This window comes from Falco biarmicus, chromosome 8 (assembly GCF_023638135.1).
Source record: "Falco biarmicus isolate bFalBia1 chromosome 8, bFalBia1.pri, whole genome shotgun sequence".
Lineage (NCBI taxonomy): Eukaryota > Metazoa > Chordata > Aves > Falconiformes > Falconidae > Falco > Falco biarmicus.
Genome location: NC_079295.1, coordinates 19703043 through 19724759, shown reverse-complemented (window position 1 = coordinate 19724759; position 21717 = coordinate 19703043). Strand labels below are relative to the sequence as shown.

General features: G+C 35.7%; 1 protein-coding gene across 6 annotated transcripts in view; it reads right to left on the bottom strand.

Annotated features, from left to right (window-relative positions):
- LNPK (lunapark, ER junction formation factor) overlaps positions 1 to 21717 on the bottom strand; it is a 54785-nt gene that overhangs the window by 32170 nt on the left and 898 nt on the right. For 5 of the 6 annotated variants that reach the window (XR_008823516.1, XR_008823517.1, XM_056349201.1 and 2 more), the window contains exons 2-8: positions 18657 to 18738; positions 17356 to 17400; positions 15966 to 16153; positions 12584 to 12642; positions 9350 to 9390; positions 2461 to 2541; positions 2321 to 2372 (exon numbers count right to left, since the gene is read on the bottom strand). Coding sequence is in view for 4 of the 6 variants with exons in the window: in XM_056349201.1 (XP_056205176.1) it covers positions 2321 to 2372; positions 2461 to 2541; positions 9350 to 9390; positions 12584 to 12642; positions 15966 to 16153; positions 17356 to 17400; positions 18657 to 18683 (493 nt within the window). In the remaining 2 variants the exon portion in view is untranslated. The remainder of the gene's footprint in view (positions 1 to 2320; positions 2373 to 2460; positions 2542 to 9349; positions 9391 to 12583; positions 12643 to 15965; positions 16154 to 17355; positions 17401 to 18656; positions 18739 to 21717) is intronic. The other variant, XM_056349200.1, reaches the window with a different exon arrangement.

Genomic DNA, 21717 nt, shown 5'->3' with positions numbered 1-21717 from the left:
AATTCTCTCAGAATCTGTCCTTTATAGCCTTTCTATTAACAGTCAAATCAAAAATCAACACAACACTCCACAGGCTGGATCCAACTAACCTGCTTTTGACTAACGTAGAACCCTATACCAAAAGCACGTGCACTGTGTTTTGTAAACCCAAACATACACAAGACTTGTTAACTAACAGAGACTGAGCAACTCACTTGTCACCATCACTACTTAAACAGGCTGGGCAGCGGGGAAGAGAACCGCTGTGTAACTCCTTGGGAGCTTCAAAAATGCTGGTGATATATCTTAATAAAGCCAAGGTGACTAAAGACTTCTCATTGTCTATTTAATTTACAGCTAGTTATCTCTATATCTCTATATAGAAACACACATTTCTAGGCAGTTTCATCCCCTGGTCACCATTACTTGCATTCTACAACCAGATCTGTCACCCTGCTTCTGGAATGATTGCTAACATATCTCAAAAGAGAACGATGAACAGGAAGAGTTTAAAAAAAAGACTATCTAAACAGGTATGACGGAAAATTCTTGGCAACCACCCGTGAGCTGAGAAAACAAAAGAGAGTGTCAGAATGGCCCTTCAGCCTTAAAAATCTATGAATACTGCAGAAACAGAATGATGGGAGAGACAGGTAAGGAGCAAACTTCAGAAAAAGCTGTTGTGCCCAGGAAGAGATAAAAAAGCTTTACTGCTAACATACTGCACTGCAACTACCCACTGTCAACGTCAACAAGAAAAGGTGGTTTAAAAATATTTTTATGGCCATTTGAAACTACACAAAAAGAAGAAAACTGTGGATTTGACCACGCAGCTTATGAACACCTTTGTTAATAAATCCATGCTCTGCACACATCCAAACCAGCACTCCAAGAACAAAAAGACAAATAAAAGTTTGGTCACTCACATGAATTTGACACAAAGTTGACAGTTCCAATACACGCTCTGAAGCACTAATCTATTTTATGTGAAATTATGCACATCAGACAGTGCAGTTTAATTTGAGCACCAGCTCCTAAAGGTCTAAATTGGTTATAACAACAAACTAATACTCACTCTTTGCAACAGAGCTTTGTAGGTACCTTCAGCATTGTAAAACAAGGTAGCCTTTATTATACTGTGTTAATACTAGCATTTTTAGTTTAACTACAGCATATTATACTCAGCTTTACAAAAAACTTACAGTAGTTTTTCTGCATATAATTTTTAATTTATAGTCCATATTTTTAATACAAGCATTCTACTGGGAGAGTGGGGGAAAAATATCTTTTCAGTCTTGAAACCTGTGTGCGCAATATAAAAACACCACTTTCTTGAAACACATGCAAGTTTTTTCTATTACTTTTATTTTTTTCAATAGCATCTTTAAATGGAACATCAAACTGGTAAAGAACTGTCCATTCTTTGCACCTACAAAATATCCAGTTTCTGCCCTACCTTTGTGGAATCTCTCCATCCACCATATAAAAGTATTTTAAGCATTGTATTAGGAATGCTCTAACTAGCCAGAAGTAGGAACAGAATTGAAAAGCTAAGTCAATGAACATTACATAAGATTTGAAAGCACCTTAGTATTGTAGAAAAATTTCAAGCGTGCCACAAGAAATTAATTTTCTGGCTACTTTATCATCAAGCACTGTTAAACACCAGAGCGAGTCCAGAGGGGGGCCACAAAGATGATCAGAGGGCTGGAGCCCCTCTCTATGAAGACAGGCTGAGAGAGCTGGGGTTGTTTGGCCTGCAGAAGAGAAGGCTCCAGGGAGACCGTACTGCAGCCTTCCAGTACTTCAAGGGGAACTGCAAGAAAGCTGGAGAGAGGCCTTTTACAAGGGCATGGAGTGACAGGACATGGGGTAATGGCTTTAAACGGAAAGACAGTAGATTTGATTAGACATAAGGAATAAATTCTCTACTGTGAGGGCGATGAGGCACTGGAACAGGCTACCCAGAGAAGCCATGAACGCCCCATCCCTGGAAGATTGTTCAAGGTCAGGCTGGAAGGTGCTTTGAGCAATCTGGTCTAGTGGAAGGCATCCCTGCCCATGGCAGGCATGGGGGGTTGGAACTAGGTGATCTTTAAGGTTCCTTCCAACCCAAACCATGCTATGGTTCTATGATCCTGCTGTCTAGAAAAGCATCAGACTTTAGTAATAGATCTGAAAAATACAGAACAGTAATGGGCATAGTCTAATAAACAGTCTATTAACCCTAAATAAAGGTCAACTGATCTACAAGTTTTATCACAGAGAGACTTCTGAAGTGGAAATGGCTATGAAAGATGAGTGTCTATGCTAAAGAGCAGCTGTTTTACAGGGCAATTACCTTGTCCAGGTCTTGGGGTTGCAGATGTTCCAGCAGATGGCAGTTCAGCCTCCTGCCAATTAATTATAAATAACATTATCCAACTGTTTGGCTCCATAGTATCTTTCATATTAAATCACTATCAATACCAAGAGTCTCACCTTTGCACTTGATCCCGGATCAAACCTTTCAAGGATTAATTTAGCAGTCTTGTAAGTTTCCTTCTCCATTACTTCCTCAAGCTGGAAACAAAAGGTTTCACACATCAATACAGAATTCTTCAAAGTATTTTCCCCTCATATCCTCCCACTTACAAGCAACTTATCAATGTTACCAAAAGGTGAAGCTCAGTCCAATGAACCCTTGTTCAAGCAAGTTCAGATACCTGCAGATTTTCTGTATTCAACAGAAATGAAATTTTGCTTTCAAAAATACTTTCTTAACTAATGGGCTACTTGTATTTAACAGCTTTATTGCAAGGAAACACCAAATATTGCTAATTGTTTACATATAATGAGGAGAATAATTACATGCACCAACTTCAATAATGGAATGTACAAAAATCTATCAGCCATCATTATTGGAAGTTATTAGACATGACAAGCGAATGACAGGCAATTCCTTAGATTTATTTCCTCATAGCACTTAATGCTATTAATTTAAGGAAGGTCGTTAGCCAAGTGCTTTACAGAATAAAGTCTCTGTGCCAATTAACTGCTGTCAGCATCGATTTTAGATTATTTATTAGCAGAAGCAATTAGCTTGCTGCAAATGCTGTGAAAACTCACTAACTAGAGAACAGCCATGGAATTTGCTGAAATGCCTTTAAAGGCTGAATCTCCATCTTTACAGCGATTCAAACCACTTCTCAGAAAAAAGGAACATGTTAAGAATTTAAATAAAAAAATTACTGAGAACTATGCATACTTTAGGGAGTGTAATTAAAGCACTTCATTATTACAGCATTTTATTTACAATGCACTCAAGTGGCTTTATAGCTAATACATGGGCTTAATTAAAAAAGTAATCAGTAGTAAAGTATCATTTTAGTGATTAACAGCCAACATCAGAAGAAGCTTAACTTCAACTATCTCCACTTTAAAGTTATGACAAATAGCTAATATGTATAGAAATTACAATGCATTTTACAGTTATCTTAAACAGACCTTTTGTCCCAAATATGCTGACTAATGGCCATGTTTAGCTAAAAGTGAGGGGTCTGTTTGTTCTTAAGTTTGCTGTTGGCATAAACTGCAAAACTGAAAAGGTCAGTGGTCAAAAAATTAAGTTCTCTCAAACTCATTTATCACTACTAAAGTAACAAATGGTGCAAGTTAACATGACTTTTACACCATCATTTAGCTAGTGAGAAACTAAAGTTTCAGCTGTTCTGCATATACAGACCTTGTAAGGGTTTTTACCTTTAGACAGACCTCAGAAGCTAAATAAAATTCGCTCATTTTAATGGATACACAGTATCCATTAAACACTCACTCCTACACACTACCTGAAGTTTAAGGCAAGGAACACTATCCAGGCTGTTAATTAAGGACTGTTGAAACAAAAGGGAGTGAAAAGGGAAGTAAAAATCAATTTCCTAAACTTGTATTTCAGCAGGACTTTGGAGTTAACCCACTAACTTCGTAAAACAAATGCCACACACTGCAGTAAGATCAGAATTAAGAGTCTAATAGGAAAAATAAATTATTTATTGCTTATAAAAGTGAAAACCATAAGGCAGACCTTTATATGAAGGGGTAAGGTTAGTGAGGTGAGGCTGCCAAGTGGGGAAGTGTTAACAGTCAGTGTCAATATCTGGCCCCCATATCAAAATAAAAAATGCCACTTTACATTACTGAACATTCATGCATGCAATTGTCTTTGTAGCCACACAGGAAAATGAGAAATAACATTCTGCAGGACAAAGTGACCTTTTGGAAGAAAAAAAACCTGGAAGGCTCCACCATCACTTGACACTTTCCTTATCTGACACACTTCTTGCATTTCAATATTAGATAATATGGTAGTTATTTGTGGATATACAAGTTTTGCAAAAATAGTAACATTATCATGAAAGGGAAAAATTTAGCTCTCATCACAAGATTCAGATGTCAAAGTTATTTTCACATTATATAGTTATTAGATGATTCAACAAGTTACTCTTCATATTTTGAAATTCATATACAGCTTTATAATTCCAGTAAAGCTAAATCTGAACAAGAATTAAGTTTCACAACTGACCACAAGTTTCTTGACAATGTACAGAAATAGTCAAGATTTCTAAAAGCACACTCATAGTTCTCATGGTTCTCCTTCTAGGACTTATTTTTCTAAAAACCAATTGAATTTTGGCTGACAATACTAAATACTAAGGAATCAAACAGGTCAAAATTTACTTTTTGAACAAATTAGTATAATTACTAGAAGCATAGTTACCAGAAGCAAGTAAGGGCCTAAGTAAGCATAGCAGAAGAAACTGGCTTGTGGACTACTTGTTCAATGCAAATCAACATACTGACTTCTGGTGTATTCCTCATCCTGAAGCATTACCTTGGGAAGGTTACCTAGTGCTGAGCACTGGCTCACTAATGCAGCAAATTGCTTGACACCTACTGCTCTTTTTCATAATATACTCTTCAAGATCCAAAACTCTTCTCACAAAAACATTTCTACTTTCTGCCAAGGTCTAATTCATAGTCTGTTATTATCAGCAGCCTTAAATACTGAGTAACCAGGATCACAAGTGAAGTCTCTACGAAAGTTAATACCAGCCTAATCATGGATTTTTCAAACTTTTTTCATGGAATTAACCACATCCTAATAAAGAAGCATGGTTATATACCACATTCTCTCCTATGAATAATTGCATGGATGGCCTCCTCTCCAACCGGCAACCAAACAGAATTCCTGTAGCAACACTATCAGTTGCCTATACTGAAAAGTAATACGAGTAATGTATTTTAAGCTTCTTGTGAAATTTAGCAACTGGAGGTCTTAAGTATTGGCATGGTGCAAACTACTTACGTGCCATAATGCTGTGTGAGTTCTTAAATTGAATTACTTGGTATGCTGAACCCAACTATGAAGAAGTTATTTCTTTAGGTTCACACAAAGCCACAGGATTCATTTTGGTCTACCATGTTAAGATAAGCCAGTACACACAGCTAAAGTTTCCTTAAAACAGGACATAAATTGTTTAAGCCACAATAATCAAGTATACACTGGACAGATCCATGCAAACAGTAAAACAACCAAAGTAACTCTTTTGTGTGAACACTACATTGAAGAAATACCTCATTTGATCGTTCAGAAAATACAATTTCTAACCATATTTTGAGCTTCCAATTGCACATCTGCAGTACCCTAGCATATACAGGGTAGACAAGACTGGGCTTATACAACAACCAACTCCTAGCAGAGGTTTTGTCACATACTGAAGGTTATCAAACTATCTAGTCTTCTATGCCTGGAAGGCTCAAGGTATGAAGTTCATTAAACAGTAGTTATTTTAAGTAACAAAATTCATATGCTGCATTTTTTCCATTATTAACATAACTCCAAGTCATCCCTGAAATCAGACTTCTTACTTGGAAAATTAACAGATACAGCTTCATAAATTCTTACCTGAAATGGCTAGGAAGTTTTTCAAGTCTAATGTTGTATTACAACTGAGCAAACTTCAACTAAGTTTAATTCTGACATGAGCAAAGTAATTACTATACTACGTTCACAACTCTGTCCTCGGGCTAAGAATTATCCCATCTTTAAGACTGCTGCTCCAGGTAAAGTCTCCACTAATTCCCACTTGCAGCAGATTAATATGAGTCCTGTACCCTTGCTTTAATATGCTTAACCCTCTGAACTTGCTCATCTATACACATTCAGGCTTAAGGGCTGACATCCTCATTAACAGAGAACTCTAAGGCCAAAATTAGAGCTACACAGTCACGAACACAACCAGAGCATCCCTTACAATCAAGGAGAGAAAAAAAGTTGTGTCTTGAAGTAATGCCTTAATTAGAGCTAATGAACATAATCCCTAACCCAAATCCATAAATAAACACCCCACATGTTTTAAAAGACATTCACTAGGAAAAGTAGTGTAGTCAGTTCTGTGGAAAATAAGTATTACACAAACCTTGAGACAAAGTAGAAGACAGACAACATTAATGGGCATTTCTAGATGAAGTATCTGTATTTCTATTTGTCAGGTATTTTACCCACATGAATATCCATGTGATTATGCCACCCAAGACTGAAGCCTTTTGAACAGAACTGAAGTTCTATTGAGCAGCTCACTGCTCAGCCACCAGGGCATCGTACCTAGTAGATAAGCTTACTCCGTTATAGGTACCCTTCAGCTCATAAGTAATGTCACTAGGGAAAAGGTGGACTACATCCCTTTAAAACACAAGTACTGTAACATTTTTCAAAACAATGTCTGCAATTTAAGATTTTTCCAGCAATGGGGTAGCTGAGCTGCAGTGAAGTGAAAAACCATAGCTGTTGTGGCAGGCTGACAGTGCCTAGAAGTTTGCATTACAAATACACAGGAAAAACATAATTTACTTATCCCAGATATTTTGAGGATCACAACAAATATCTTGGTAATTAATCCTATTTGCACACTCAGTAGCAAATCAGAATCTAAAAGGGAAACAAATCCCCGCCCTCCCCCCTTCCCATTATTTTACTTAATGAAGGTTTTTGTTTTGTTTTACTAAAAAGTAGGTGTTGCTATAATTGTATGTGGCCACAGATAGTCTGAAGGAAGTTAATCCAAAACAAAATCAAATCTGAACATTATCAAAACCAAATTATTACAGAGTGCAATTTTTGAGTGTTTTTATCTAAAATATAAATTATATTCTGTCTCATTACTTGCATCTACTTTCAGCATGCTAGGTTTCATGTATGATGATCTCATTTTAATGCTTAATTGAATACCTTTAAATTATGATGAAACTCCCTAGTCAATCTTCTGAGTTAAAACTAACACTGCACTTACTGCAACCTCTTGTTGAGTATGTCTTCTGTTTCTGGTTCCTTGCTATGATCCAGGCACCCATATGATCAAGAGATAATCATGGACTAATTCCCCTCAGACTGACAAAATAGCTGAGTCACAGGTTACTGGACTTCTCAGAACTGTTTTACTAATCCTATTTAGAAGTCTGGCATGCATATATACTAATGGTAATTCATATTTCCAGGTTTAAACTCTCCAGTTATACTATAATTTTTATATTGTTCACAAAGTATTCATGTGGTAGTTTAATTTTTAACTACTGGCTGCTCTTCTACAATATGTTATTTTGATTTTTTTTGCATATGCAAAATACATATTTACATCTTGTTTCAACTGCATCAATTCTTAAAGTAAAAGTCTCCCCCTTATAAACCAGCTTTTTCCTGACTAATCTTTTATTCAACGCCTTTTCTCTAAAGTGCTTCTCACAAAAATTCAGCATTACTAGTTCTTCTAGAATAAATATGAAGATTTACATGATTACAGAAAAATAAACTTAAACTAAAATGAAAGCTTTACTTTAAGATACCAAAAACTGTTTTTTCCTCTATTGCGCTTTTTCTATTCCAAGAACTTTCCCTCCAAAGCTACCCAATGACTATGTAAATTGGTGATTAACTAATTTCAGTTAAGCAGTTTTCATAAAATAAAAACATAGTTGTTATATTTCATCATTTATTTAATTCTCGGAAAATGTAAGCCTCTCCAACCCCTCTTTACCACCTCTCCAACCAAGAACACTTCCTTTTAATAGATTCCTTAATAAAGGATTAGCAGATATAAACATCATCAAATCCTCTTTACCAAAGGGCAATAACAATTAAGTTACAGCTTATTATTTTTACAGCTACATTTTAGAAGTGATACAAAACAGAGAAGATCAGTGAAATCTGTTTCCCCTGTAAAGGCCACATAACACCAGATTCCTACCTGGCTGCTTTTTAGTAGCTTTGTTCTGGGTTTTCTATTAATTTAGCTACCACAGCAAAAACCAGAAGGCATGAAATGAACACTTTGGGAAACTCGTTAACAATAAAGCCTCATAATATAATCTTTGGAGTTTTTTGGGGGAGGGGCTGTTTTGTTGGCAGGAGTGTGGTGTTTGGGTTTTGGTTGGTTGGGGTTCTTTTGTGGTTTTGTGGTGGCAGTTTTTAAGTTTTGCCTTGCAAGGCAGGAGATGAAGTCAACAAAGTAAGTTAACAGAGAACTCCCTTATGGAATGGTTACATAGAAAGGAAGCAGCTTTCAGTTTTACAAACTTCACAAAGAGTGCAAGTTATCCAAAACTTGGAACGTTTTCCCTCCTGAATTTGTCTTACTGAGATTACGCTGATCCAGTTGAAGCAAACAGCTGGCATACACCAGTTTTCCACTGTTAACTCAACCTCACAGCTCACAAAATACTTGGCCTCAAGACAACTGACAGGACTGATACGTGACACAAATTTTTTAGAGGAAAGAGCGTCATGGAAGAAATACGTAGTACAAAAATACGATGGAGGAGCATGGGAAATAAGTGCATTCAAGATATAAACAGTAATCTCTTTCTTGATGAAAGAGTGACTCCAGACAAGATGGAAGCCCTTTTTGCTATTTATGAATAAGACATTAAGTAATAGAGTAACTATTGTATTTGCACTCTATGTTCTTAAATCAGTGCAACATTTAATACTTTATGATCCTAACGTGAAAGTAGTCAGTAATGAGTAGGTTAAAGCATACATTTTCATTTTCTGACAAAACAGAATCACTTCACATAGATCTAGCAACACTAAAACAGTAGGCTTAAGGTAGACTACAAGGAGACAATTTATTCTCATATCCAAGCAATCCTTTGTAGTTTTGGGGTAAGGAAAACCTTGTGTGCTACTAGAAAATGTACAAAAAAAAAAAGAAATTGCAATAGTTTAACTTCCCTCCCTCTGCTCTTCATCTATACATTACAATCAAACTCAACTTGCACAAACGTAAAACCACCTCAGTGGACCAAAACAACTAGCTTTTCCTGAAGTTTTACTTACTATTTTCTTCTTTTGAGATTTTAAATCTTCCAGTGCATCATCTAAAAGAAAGACATCATACATTACTTTTCAAATACAAAAGAAGAGAATTTCAGCACATTCTAAACATTGACTTCACCCTGTGAGATCAGGAAGAATTATGCACTGACCACTACCAACCCTACATTAGTAAACTTCCTGTAAAATAACCAAAGTTTTTATGTGGAAGTAAATCTTTTTAAATGCTAAACTGCTTATAAATTATAGCCCACTTATCACTTTACAGTTATAACTATTAAAAAGTTTTATGTACCATTTCCTCATTAAGCAAACCAATTCTATCCAGTGCCCTGCTTTGACCTTTACATTAAAACTGGTACAACAATGGACCAAATACACTTAATCTCATGAGCCAAACTACAGAAAAAAGCTTGAGGTCTAAATATTAATATATCTGAGTACCAGATTTACTGGCTTCAGTATTTCACATAAGCCTCTTAACACACACTAGTTTCAAATGCCAGGTCAAATCTGAGCTTCAAATCTCAATCTATTCCACACTTTCAATACTTTCAAGCTTCAGCAAAAAAAACCAGTTTTGTAAAGAAAGCTACCAGAAGGCCATTTTACTACTAAATGTTAAGAGACTGTTAAAACTAACCTCTCTAAAAGGAAGGGAAAGAAAGGTCAAATGCATGAGGAATTTTCCTTTAAGTCAATGCTTGCAGCTTGGAACTCATGGAAAACTCACCGTAATAAACCATCGCCTAATATAGAAGATATTCTCTTAAATTCATTTCTACCATGCTCTTCACAGCAAGAGTTTAACAAAAAGTTTTACAACTTTTTCCTCTTCTCAGCTCTACTAGAGACAAGCAGCTACCTTCAAGATACAGCTATTTCTACACATTTTTCAGTTTTCAAAAAAAGAAAAAGCTTCAGAGAACTACAGCAAACAATATCAAAACCCACCAAACATTTATAAATAAAGATACAAAAAAATATTTAAGTATGCTATACACACTTTTTTATACTACTTCAGGAACACTACTGTTACTTGAAATTAAGGGAACAATTATTTGAACTTTTCCAGAACGCAGAAACCCATTTTGATAGAATAAGCCACTACAAAATGTACAAAATGCTAAAACTAGGCATGTACATATTTGGAAGTTTATGCAATGAAAGGGAAGCTACAACAATCCCTTATTAGTTAAGATGAATAGGACACAGAACACAAACATATTTAGCACTGGGCCGGACCACAGAAGATAGACAGTTCCAGGAATAGTGCATCTTCAAATTAATAAGGTACCTCCTCACCAAATTTTACATTTATGTTACAACACTGCCTCTCATTAGCATCACACAGATTAACACCTTGAAATGCACTGCAATGCAGTATGGTATCATGCAGCCAAACAAATAGCACAATACAGTCAGCTGTTAACACTTCGAAGCTGCTTTTGGTACAGAAATGCCTAGAACATACATCTTCAAGCATAGCCTCCCACAAAGCAATGCAATTAGTTTAAACGTGGGCATTTGTTTCTGATCACTTTACCTCCTGTATTCAACAAGAACCTCATGAAACACCTGCCCCTTCAAACATAGCCAAATAAATGGCAATTACTGCAAAGTACTCTCAAGAAACCAATACATCTAATCCCAATTAAACTGACAAAAAAAAAGAATTCATACTAAAGAAGTCAATACCTGCAAGATACCTCATTCATTTTCCCCACACTTTGGGACTGATAGCCTAAATCTTCCTCAACAGTTGTTCACCAGCCAGTCTTAAAATGTGAAATTCCATAATGTCTCTACATCACCTTTCCTAGTGTCTCACCAGGAATTTTCCTCATTCAGAGCATGGTTCCCAAAACTGGTGTATGCTGGTTATCCAGTATAGAGCTTTACAGTATTAAATAATCATCTCAAATGACTCAATGTGTTATATTATCTTAAACCAGAATAAAAGGCTAGCTTTGAGCCACTCATTTGCCAGTTTACTCTGAGCTACATTTTCTTCTGCTTTCCTGCTGTAACTTTTGAACCGCACATTTGATTTCTCTTTTCCAAATACAGGACTTCTATCTTTCAGGTAAAACACTTTGTTTGCACCTGATCTGTGGAACAATGCACAAGCAATTTCTCTTGGCATGTTCTAACATCTACTAAAACCTGTCACACATAGATTCAACAAAAGCGGTAGACTTCCTTGTATGCTAAAACCAGCAATAAAGACATTTAAGCAAACTAGAAAAACATACGTACATTTTTTCCTTATTCAGCCATGAAATGCAAATATATATTCACCTTAGAAATTAATCACACAGCACCACAGAGTATATGGACAATTTTATTTCTACATAAAAATGTATGTCCTATGCTTGCATTTCAAATGCAAACATTAAGTTTAAGAAAAATTCCAAAAGTGATGTTTAACTCGTAAGCTGTCACAAATTAAATACATCATGTTGTTCTTCAAGTCATAAAACATAGTACAACATTGAGGTTTTCCTGTATTATTGCTCACATCACCATGAGATATTGTTACAGGCTGGACTGCTTTCAAAGAAAGTCTCAAATGAATTCTAACTACTGCAGGTAAGTGCCACAGATACAGTTTTAAATTCTGCATTAGAATGAATCTGCATGTTCTTTAACCACTTTATATACATATATAGTTGAACATCTGCATTACTTTTTGGTTTTGTTACATACCTTCAAATTTTCCTTCGTGCTCAAAACCACAAAAAAAACCACATGCATATCCCTTTTCCTCTCAGGAAAACAGAAGCATGCTTTGCAGAACTCAGGAGAGAAAAATCTGTCTTGACAAATTAAACATTTATGCTATAAATCTCTTCTCTTATACATAAAGATAGCAGGTTAAGACTGCTGGAATACTTGCAAGATGCAAGTATTAAAGGGAAGTACTACTATTGTTTATATTTCCTTTCCCTCACTCCTACACTACATTTTATTCCATTACACTTTGAGACATGCAAAGACAGCAGAAAGTTACCACAGTTTTATAAGTGAAGTGGAAGATTAAGCTGTTTCCTTCCTGTTCTTTCAAGAACTGTGCATTAGAGAAATAGTCTAGCTACTACTACCCATTTTAGCATCAACCAAAGGGCTACTCTTCTCTTCCTGGAAGCCAAATTATCAAAAATATTTACAATTTCAGAGCAAGCATCATTCCCATATTGTTCCATATTGTAAAAAACAACAGAAAAAAATACTTACTATTCCTCTCTGTCCTTTTGGAAAAGAAAAAAATGAGCAGTGTTCTTATAAACCAGATTCTTTAAAACAAAAAGAAGAATATTAGTTAAAATATATTACAGTAACCATTTCTGAAGTCATTTAGCAAACAGAAGACTTACCAGATGATTTAACTTTGCAAATACAAAAAACAGAAGTCTTCAAACACTATTTATACAGAAAATTAAGAATTAAATTAGTATCTTACCAACACTGCTCTAAATAAAATCCTCCTATTAAAATTTAACCAAGTATTACTTACTATAGGTAGAAATACTAAGCAAGCAGCAGCAAGTAACATCATTGCTTGCTAAAATGTTCAGCGGGACCTTTTTAAAAATTAAGGTATGGGCAGCTAGCTGAAAATTACTTACTCATCATTTCTTATTTAATAGATTTATGATGCATGATATCCCGAAACACAAGCTTACCAGCTAAGGCCCAAAATTAAGACCCAGGAGATTAGTCGGAAGAATTCAATACCAACAAAGACCACAAGGTACAGCTATCGTACAAATGCTCTCTCAGGTAGGGTTAACTGACCTGACTGCTGGCAATTTTAAAGAGCTCTGAATCCACTCAAGTTTCTGTAGGTTTTCAGCTGACTCAGCTCAAACAATGCAGCAGTTTATCTGTGCTTAAGATAAACTGATCTATGACTATTTTATATCTGAAAGGTCTCTCTGCAGTCACCAGGACTTCATTTGATTTAAAAATTAGAATTGCTTGTAATTATGAAGTTGACACTTCTCCTGGCAAGTTATTCAATCTAAGCCAAGTGGCAAATCTCATACTTCAAGCTCTTTCAAACATCTTATCCAAAACAGTCCCAGTACCAAGCACTATATAATAAAGCCCAAAGCAGCAATCTTTCATTTAAGAAAAAAAATTGTAAAGGCTAGAAAGGTTCTCTGAAAAACAGCTAGTCTAAGAAAGCATACAAGACTTCAATATATCTATATATGAAGCTATAAGATTTCAAATAGCGTTTCGGCTTAATTCATAAGAACATCTTTTGAATTTATTTAATGGATGCCCAGTTCAAAAGGCTTTCAAGCATTAACAAAACCTGAGTTAGGTAAGAGACAAGACAAATGGAATGTGAGAGTAACTTACTCATGGTCAGAAAAACAGAGAAAGAAGTTTAACTCTATGCTACATTCAATGGCATGCTGTAGTAACTACTCTAAGAATACAGGTGGCTTTGCCCACTTAGACAATGCAAGATGTGTCTCTTCATAAAGTATCAAATAAATGTTTTACAGGGTTTGAATCACTTGAAAGATTACATTACACAGGCAAAAGCATTACTTTTTTTTTACTGTATGCTTAATAAAGAGTATTCTACCTAAAGCTGTATTCTAAGCTAACAGATATATGGCAGGACTTCATGAAATAACATTTTCTCTTTAAGAACTTTGAGGTGAAAGTTTAATAGCAGACCATTTCAAACCAATTTTACAAAATAAAAACATATTTCTCTGAAAATCAGAACATGCAAGATGAAACAATCCAATTCAAAAGAAAATCACTTCAAGAATAGCATCGTTCTAACATGCTAATATTTTTTTATATACATTTAAAATTAATGATGTTACATATTCCCAGAACTTAACTCACACTACCAGCATCAGTAACTTGCTGAGACCCTAAGGGAATGACCTAAGGCACAAACAAGTTGGTGACTGACTGCAAGCTGGAAAAGGCAGACATATTCCAGTTTGATTAGGACTGAAAAAATCTCTAGAGTTATTACTGGGTGGCACCAGGCATTCAGCATGGAGTCACCTCTTGACCGAGAACAAAGACAAGCTGGCAGTTACTTGCCATTCATATCTGCCAAAAAAAGCTGAAGGGGAACAAGCTTAAGAGAAAAAAATCAGATAAAACAGTTGCACATCATAAGAGAACAACAGTCTAATTCTAAGTGTTAGTAAACTGATATCCAATTTAAATTTTACAGAAACCTACCTTTAAAAATAAATAAATAATTGAAGGACAAACTAGAGACTAAAAACCCAATGTGAAAATTCACACCACAGCACTAGAAGTCACCACCTCCAGGAATACAAGTTTTCATTGCTACACTAATCCTAACACACCTAAGTGAAGGGAGGCTGGTAATACTTCCTCTCCCACAGGCTTCCCCTACTAGCATGAGCAAGCCTCACATGCTAACAACAAGGACTTTCAAATCCTTGTCCTTAAGAACAAAATCAATTCATATTGCTGCCAAAGATTAATTTGAGCTTTAATTTCTGTATTAATCCTTTCCAGTCAAGATATTGCTGCCCATGAATCTTCTCCACAGGATTCTGTAGCAGCAGCGTATTAGTATATTATGCATAGCACAGTACGACTTAGAAAAAGCATCTTCAAGTCGATGTTTTTTGCAGGTTATGTTATGCTGACCCATACTACTCAAACTCACAAAACCTTAAGTATTTACATTCAACTTTGCCTTTCAAGTCTAAAGCTAGGGTACTGACAAGTCATGTTTTCATACAAAGATGCTGTACAAATAGACAGTATCTATGATGTTCATTTCAGCAAATTAACAAATGCACTGTGGTCCCTGTCGGTAGGAAAGATGCTCAGTAGGCAGCTTCTCCTCCTTGGTAGTCTGGGGGAAGGGAAGGCAGGAAAGCAGCAGTTTAGTGAAGTGGGAGCCCATTTTTTTTTATTTTTAGAAAAGCAGTTGTCTTAGAAAACAAAAGCCACTCATGAGGATCAGCAGCCAAACAGCTCAGGGGAACAAAAAAAACTATACAATACCCAATGATGTTAGGATATTTTCTGGTTGAAGACTACAGTCAACAATTTTCCAGAAAAACAGCTAATTACAGAAAACTAGTTCTCAACATATTTAGGCTGATGACCTTTCAAGTTCTTCTGTGTTAACAGTCACCTAACATGCAAAAGTAAGTTTCTCCATTCATTCTTGTATTTTTTTTCCCAATTTTATACACTGTATTTTACATACAGGCAATGTATCTTAGGTCACTTTCATATAGCAGCGTTACTTTCCCAAATAGCACTAGACATAAAACCCAAGATAATGCTCATCTGCTTATATTGCAGGTGTCCAGATACAGGTCTGTGTCTATTATTTTAATAATTTTAATAAGCCAAGTAACTTCAGATGCTAATACCTTTAGTTCTACACTAAAACCAGACCTATAAGAGACATTTCTTTCAAAGAAAGTGTCTGCCTAGCTACTTGGATTTATTTCACAAGAAAAAAAAGTTATGACAACTCATGGATTGTCAAAAGCAAACCTAAACCCCTGCTGAGATGTATTTCCCATCTCCTTTTATCAAAAGAACAGCAGTTAGAAAAAGAAAAAAAGACATATTTACTTACATCAATGGAAATGCAAAAAATGGAAGTGTCATAATCAACCTTTCTGTCCATTCATCAGGAAGACACCAGAAATATACAATTAGGCAGGTGATAAGGTAAAGAACTGAAGAGTAGAGAAGCAGCCTTCCAACCCATAGTTTCTGTAGCCTCTGATTTTTTTCTCTAAATTCTTCTAATGTCTGTATTTCCTGTAAATAAATAGGGTTCAACCTTCTTAGTGAAATCAGTGGGCATTTTTACAAAGCTGGCTTTAATTGTTTTCTAAAATTACCCATATCAATTTGATACTTGATTAGAAACATCAAGCAGCTTTTTGATAAACAATATTTGCACAAAGGTAACTCATAGCATAAATACTTCACACTAAGGTTTCGATGTGGGCCATTTGCACTGTACTAGTAGTAACACGTCGTTATTGGGAAGAAGTATTACAGATCAGCACTTTTTCCTTTTTGTAATGCATTAGTGTATTTGGGACAAGAGGAAAATGCTAATATGAATGGCAGTCTTTATGATAAGATAAATCACTAACCATACTTTGCTTACTAAAACTTTCATCAGGCACCTGTGGAATTTCAAATGCTGTTAATACTTTTCTATTAATATTTAATAAATTCATTTAATACTTTTCTACTAACAAATTGCTGAAACCTCTTTGTCACTTCACATGCTTTCATTTCAGTATCCTCCTCACATCAAGAGTGAAAACCTGGACATCTGAATGTTGCTTTTTGGCATATTAATAAGTGATCAAGCAATGCTCTGTTATGTTACCATTTTGACTGCATTTCAAGTGACAATAGGAATACTCACACTTTCATTAAAAGGAAAACAAAAAATATCAACAGCATATTTCAAAACAGTTAATTTCCCCATAGAGTACAGACATCTGTCACAAATGCTAGCTAAAAATCACAATTGATTACTGAACCGTCTATTCAGTTACTCTGCCCCTGACCTTATTTACTACTACTACAGTTACAACTCTTACACTTAAGACCATACATTGAAGCTTTTCTAATGAGCCTGACGAATGGAACTTTGCGTTAGTGACATTTTCCATTACACAGGAGTTTAACCATTAGTTATAATTAAATTGTGTAATCAAGCCAACTTCACATTCATTCTCATTTCAGACTCTCTAAATATTTAAACTGTAGTTTCTCACAATCTGTTATACATTATGGTTCTTTTGTTAAATGACTAAGGGGAAAAAAGGTAGCAGTCCATCTGAAACTCAAAATCTGTAGTACATCCAACTTGAATACTTACCAAAATAATTTTAAATTCCATGACAGTGTTTTACCTAATGTGAAAGAAATACACAGCCAGCAAAAAATGCGTATTTCTAAACAAAAAGCAAACAACACACCAAAAAGCAAATACCTACCTTATCAATTTTCTCTAATACTTCTACAGTGGAAGGCTTTGCCTGCTTACAAGAGAAAGAACAAAGATGTTAATCTCACTAAAAAAAAAGTCAGTATTTTGAGGATTACTGTACATTAACAGCTTCCTAACACAGATATATTCTTAACAGATTAATGTATTATCTATTTTACATAAAGCTAAGAAGCTTTCCTACTTTAATAGTGACAAATAGAAGGTACTGTAATGAATCACTGTTTTACAGTTGGTATTGTTATTAACTGAAGGCTCCTCTCCTGCACCACAAGAGATTAAAACCTATAATGCATGTACAGCCATAACGGATGTGTGGGTGGGAAGTAAAACAAGGAGATAGTTGATAAGTAGAGAGGATAGGCAAAACAAAGATAAATTCTCAGGTTAGGGCTTCCCATATATTACACTTTTTATGACTGTTAATTCCGCACAAAGACACAGGCTCTAAATAAATTATAAGCAACTGCAAATAAGCATTATCATCTCTAGTAAAATTCCCCTTAGAAGCAACTTGGAATTCACCTTCTAGGAATCTTTCCTTAGTTCTGAGAACTATAAAGCCATTATCTTCCCCCATCCTTCAGGCCACAAATTCAAAAACCATAGCCCAAATCGCATGATCATGAAAGCACGTTTCTTTCTATTACATGAAACTGAATTTCACCTAAACTTTTGCCTTTAAAGGAGTTTTGTACAAAAGGCTCTGAAATCAATTGATAATATGCAAAGGCAAACCCAGACTAACAACTTGCACCTGCCAGAAGAGTAGTTAAAAGCCTCATGCCTCTTCCTCAAACTCAGTACACCATTCAATAATATACAAGCCAATAAAAGCAGTTAGGAAGACTTGCATAGATACACACAGCTACCAAAATATTTGTTAACACAGATGCAGAATGATATTCTGAATGTATCCATTTTGACCTGAAACAGCCATCAATCTTTCAAGTCACAGATGCTGCTGTATCTATCCCAATGAAGCACCAAAAAACTCTTCAGATTTACAGAAAGAGTTAAAACATTTCTGTAAGCTGTTAACCAAACCAGTCCCAGCCCTGGTATTGCAAAGGAAATAAAGGACAGCTACACATTTTCAGTTTAGCGATCTGGCAGATAATATTTTTGGTCACTGTATCTCACTACTGGACTTTAAGTGACATATTAATGGGAAAAGTTCAGCACTAACATTCAGTATTAACAGTCAGCCAACAGGCATTAAGAAACATGTCCCATGTACTCCCATCTTCCAAACTAAAGATTATTATACTGCTACATAATTTTACTTACCCTCCATCTTGAAAGTAATCCACCCATCTTCTTTTGTGGACAAATGTTGGCAAAGCTATCAATCTTCTACAAGAATTCACAGCTAGAAGTGAAGCATTAAGTGCTTAGGAGTGATCTAACAGCATAATCCAAGATGCACAAATTTATTCCAATATTTAAAGGAACAAAAGCATCGCATAAAGCCACTGCCTAGTTATCTACCAATATGTTATTTTAAAATGCAGTCTTCTATTTTGTAGGCCATCTCCTAAGTCAGCTGATCAGCCTTGCTGCAGCCAAGCTTATTTTTACTTTGGAAATATTTAACCATAGTCCTCAAAAATGGAAACACAAAATTACACTAAAGTCACCAAAATTCTCCAGCAGAAAAACAATTCTAAAAACTTAAAAACTTAAGCAGGATTATTTAAGAAACTGTTTTCCAATTATTTCCTCTGCTGCTCATAAGCATCTCTTAACATCCCTTTTCAGTTGTCACTCTAGTCATTCAGCATTAATATCCTATTTGTAAGAAAGTTCATCTCCAACAAATATACTTTCTTCTCATGCTCTCATCAACAAGAACATATTGAATAACACTACTGTTCTTCCTCTGTATGATCAGTTTTAAGTTCAAATAATCAGTTTCAAAGAGATTCCACTTGCTCTAGGAAAGCACTACACTGGCAGGTCTCCCCTGCACACAATACACAATGCAGTCACCAGCACATCAAATGGCCCTAAAGCAATTCCAAAGGTGCAAACACTGCACAGCTCACCCTAGACAAACCTGGAACAGCACTAATTTGACAATTCAGGTGTTGGTTCTGGAATCAAAAGTGTAGCAGCTCTCCAACAACAGGTAGTTGAAATCAACTGACTTTGAACCTTAGGACAGCAGAATTTCTCTCCAGTCACTTAATTTACAATTTTTTATCCAGTGAATGAAAAAGTGATCAGTTCATAGCAACCCCAACAGTAAACTACCGCTGAATCTCAACTAGGGATCAAACCTTTTTAACTCTGGAATGAAACAGCAAGGCTTACTAAAACAAAGCACCGATCCAGTTAGGCAGAAATGTAAGTGATTCTTATCTTATTAAGTTACCTTTGGCCAAAAAATAAGACAAAGAAACATCATTTCAATTCAAATTTGCCTCCAAGTTGTCTGAGGCTGTCAGAACAAATTAATATAATGTAGGATACACACGGCTCAGTAGCACAAATGCTACCATAGTACAGTAATCTCTTCACCCTTTAAGAATATCAAGGACTTCAGAATCCAGAACTACAGAGCCTATGATTTCAAAAAACAATCCTTAAAGATAAGGAAATCCGAATTTGAAATGCTGCCAAAACCAAGCTAGAACAGATGGACAGATTAGCCCTGCTCCTGCCAAATCACTGGCACAAAGAGGTGAGCCACAGAAAAAGCACAATTACCCCTTGGATTCAAGTAAATTCTCAAAATAATCACTACTATATAGCAACTCACCTCAATAAAACAGCAGCAATATTTATTTTTCAAACACTCAATCTAACACTAAGAATTTTATGCAATTGTTCACTTTGCAGTTATAGGCAAGTTTCCGCATGACGGGTATTGCAGCAGATCTGAGCAGATACTTTCTTTGCAAATATTTCTACAGATACAGATAGTACCTTTATTGCAAAACAATATGAAAGCTATGTTAAATAGCCAATCAAGAAGTTTGTAAACTTAGCACAAGGTTCCAAATCTAGTTTGTTTTCTAATCACCGCCACTGTTGTTAGAAGCAACAGTAGCTCTCAGCTGTGGACACACAGAGACAAGGAGATGCTCACACGGCGTTTGTGTGTGCCATTTTCCTTCAGGCCATGGTTTGAGAACCTCTGCAGTAGAAGTGTTAGAAGATCTTTTGGGCATAGGTTATCTGTGAGCCATTGGTGACACAGACCTTTGTCAATAACACATTCACTGCTACCTCTACATATGTTTTTTAAAATATCTGGCAGATACATGCAAGAGAAACAGGTTTGACAAGTGTCACCGTGCGCATAATTTTACATGAACTATGATGCTGACAGCCTTTACATATGCTGCTTTGCAAGTCAGTAACACTACCAAAACCCTTCCCCAAAGAGGTATGGCCCCAGTCCCTTAATAAGAGTCACATTTACAGTTTAGTCATGAAATCCTTAGCTGGGAGATGGAGAATTTTCTATGGTTTCTATGGAGTACCTCAGATGTTTTCTTTCCTTCTCTTCTTTCTGATATGAAAACTCAAAATTGTCTTCAGCTGCTTCAAACTCCCCTGGTTCCTCCTCACCTGCCACTCCACATAGCTACCTCTACTATCCTACTGTTCATAGAAAGAAGACTTCCACAAGTCTCCTTCCTTCCCATGCTCTAACCACCAAATCATTGCTCAGCACTTTTTCCTTCTGAACACTGCATTTCTTTAGCATTGAGCTGTCCTTTCCACCCCCAAAGCATGGCTGCAATTGGACTTGTTTCCACAAACATTATCACTGATTTAATACATGATAGCTGCAACATTTCCTAGCCCTAGGCTTAAAACAGACCACAGAAATATTAAGAAACACTTAATGCAGATGTTTAAGAAAACACTATTACCAATTTTATTACCTGCCTCTCAAAAAAAATTTTCTGATAATATCTCCTCTACCCCAAAACCATGCAATTCAATTAGGAAAAAGCAAAGCAAGAGTGCCACAATAAGAGTACCAGAGCAGAAAAAGTTTTGAAAGTGGGATGAATCATGCACAATTACAGAAGTCATCCAGCAACCTATTCATCCAGATGGAGAAAATAGTTTGATGATCTCATTACACTTTTATCAGGTCAGTCTCAAATTTCTTCAAGCTTGTTGTTGATGGCTTAAGACGAAAAGCTCTCAAAAAAAAAAACAGTCTCCAAAATAAATTTTAATAACTGACATGCTGAAATTCCAGACTGCATAACATCAACACAAGTCATAAGAAACTTGCACACAGACACGTAGCCCTTTCTCCTGAAGGAAAAGGGAACATTCTTTACATGAGGTTTTTTGTAAACTTAGCAAACTTCATTTTATGTAA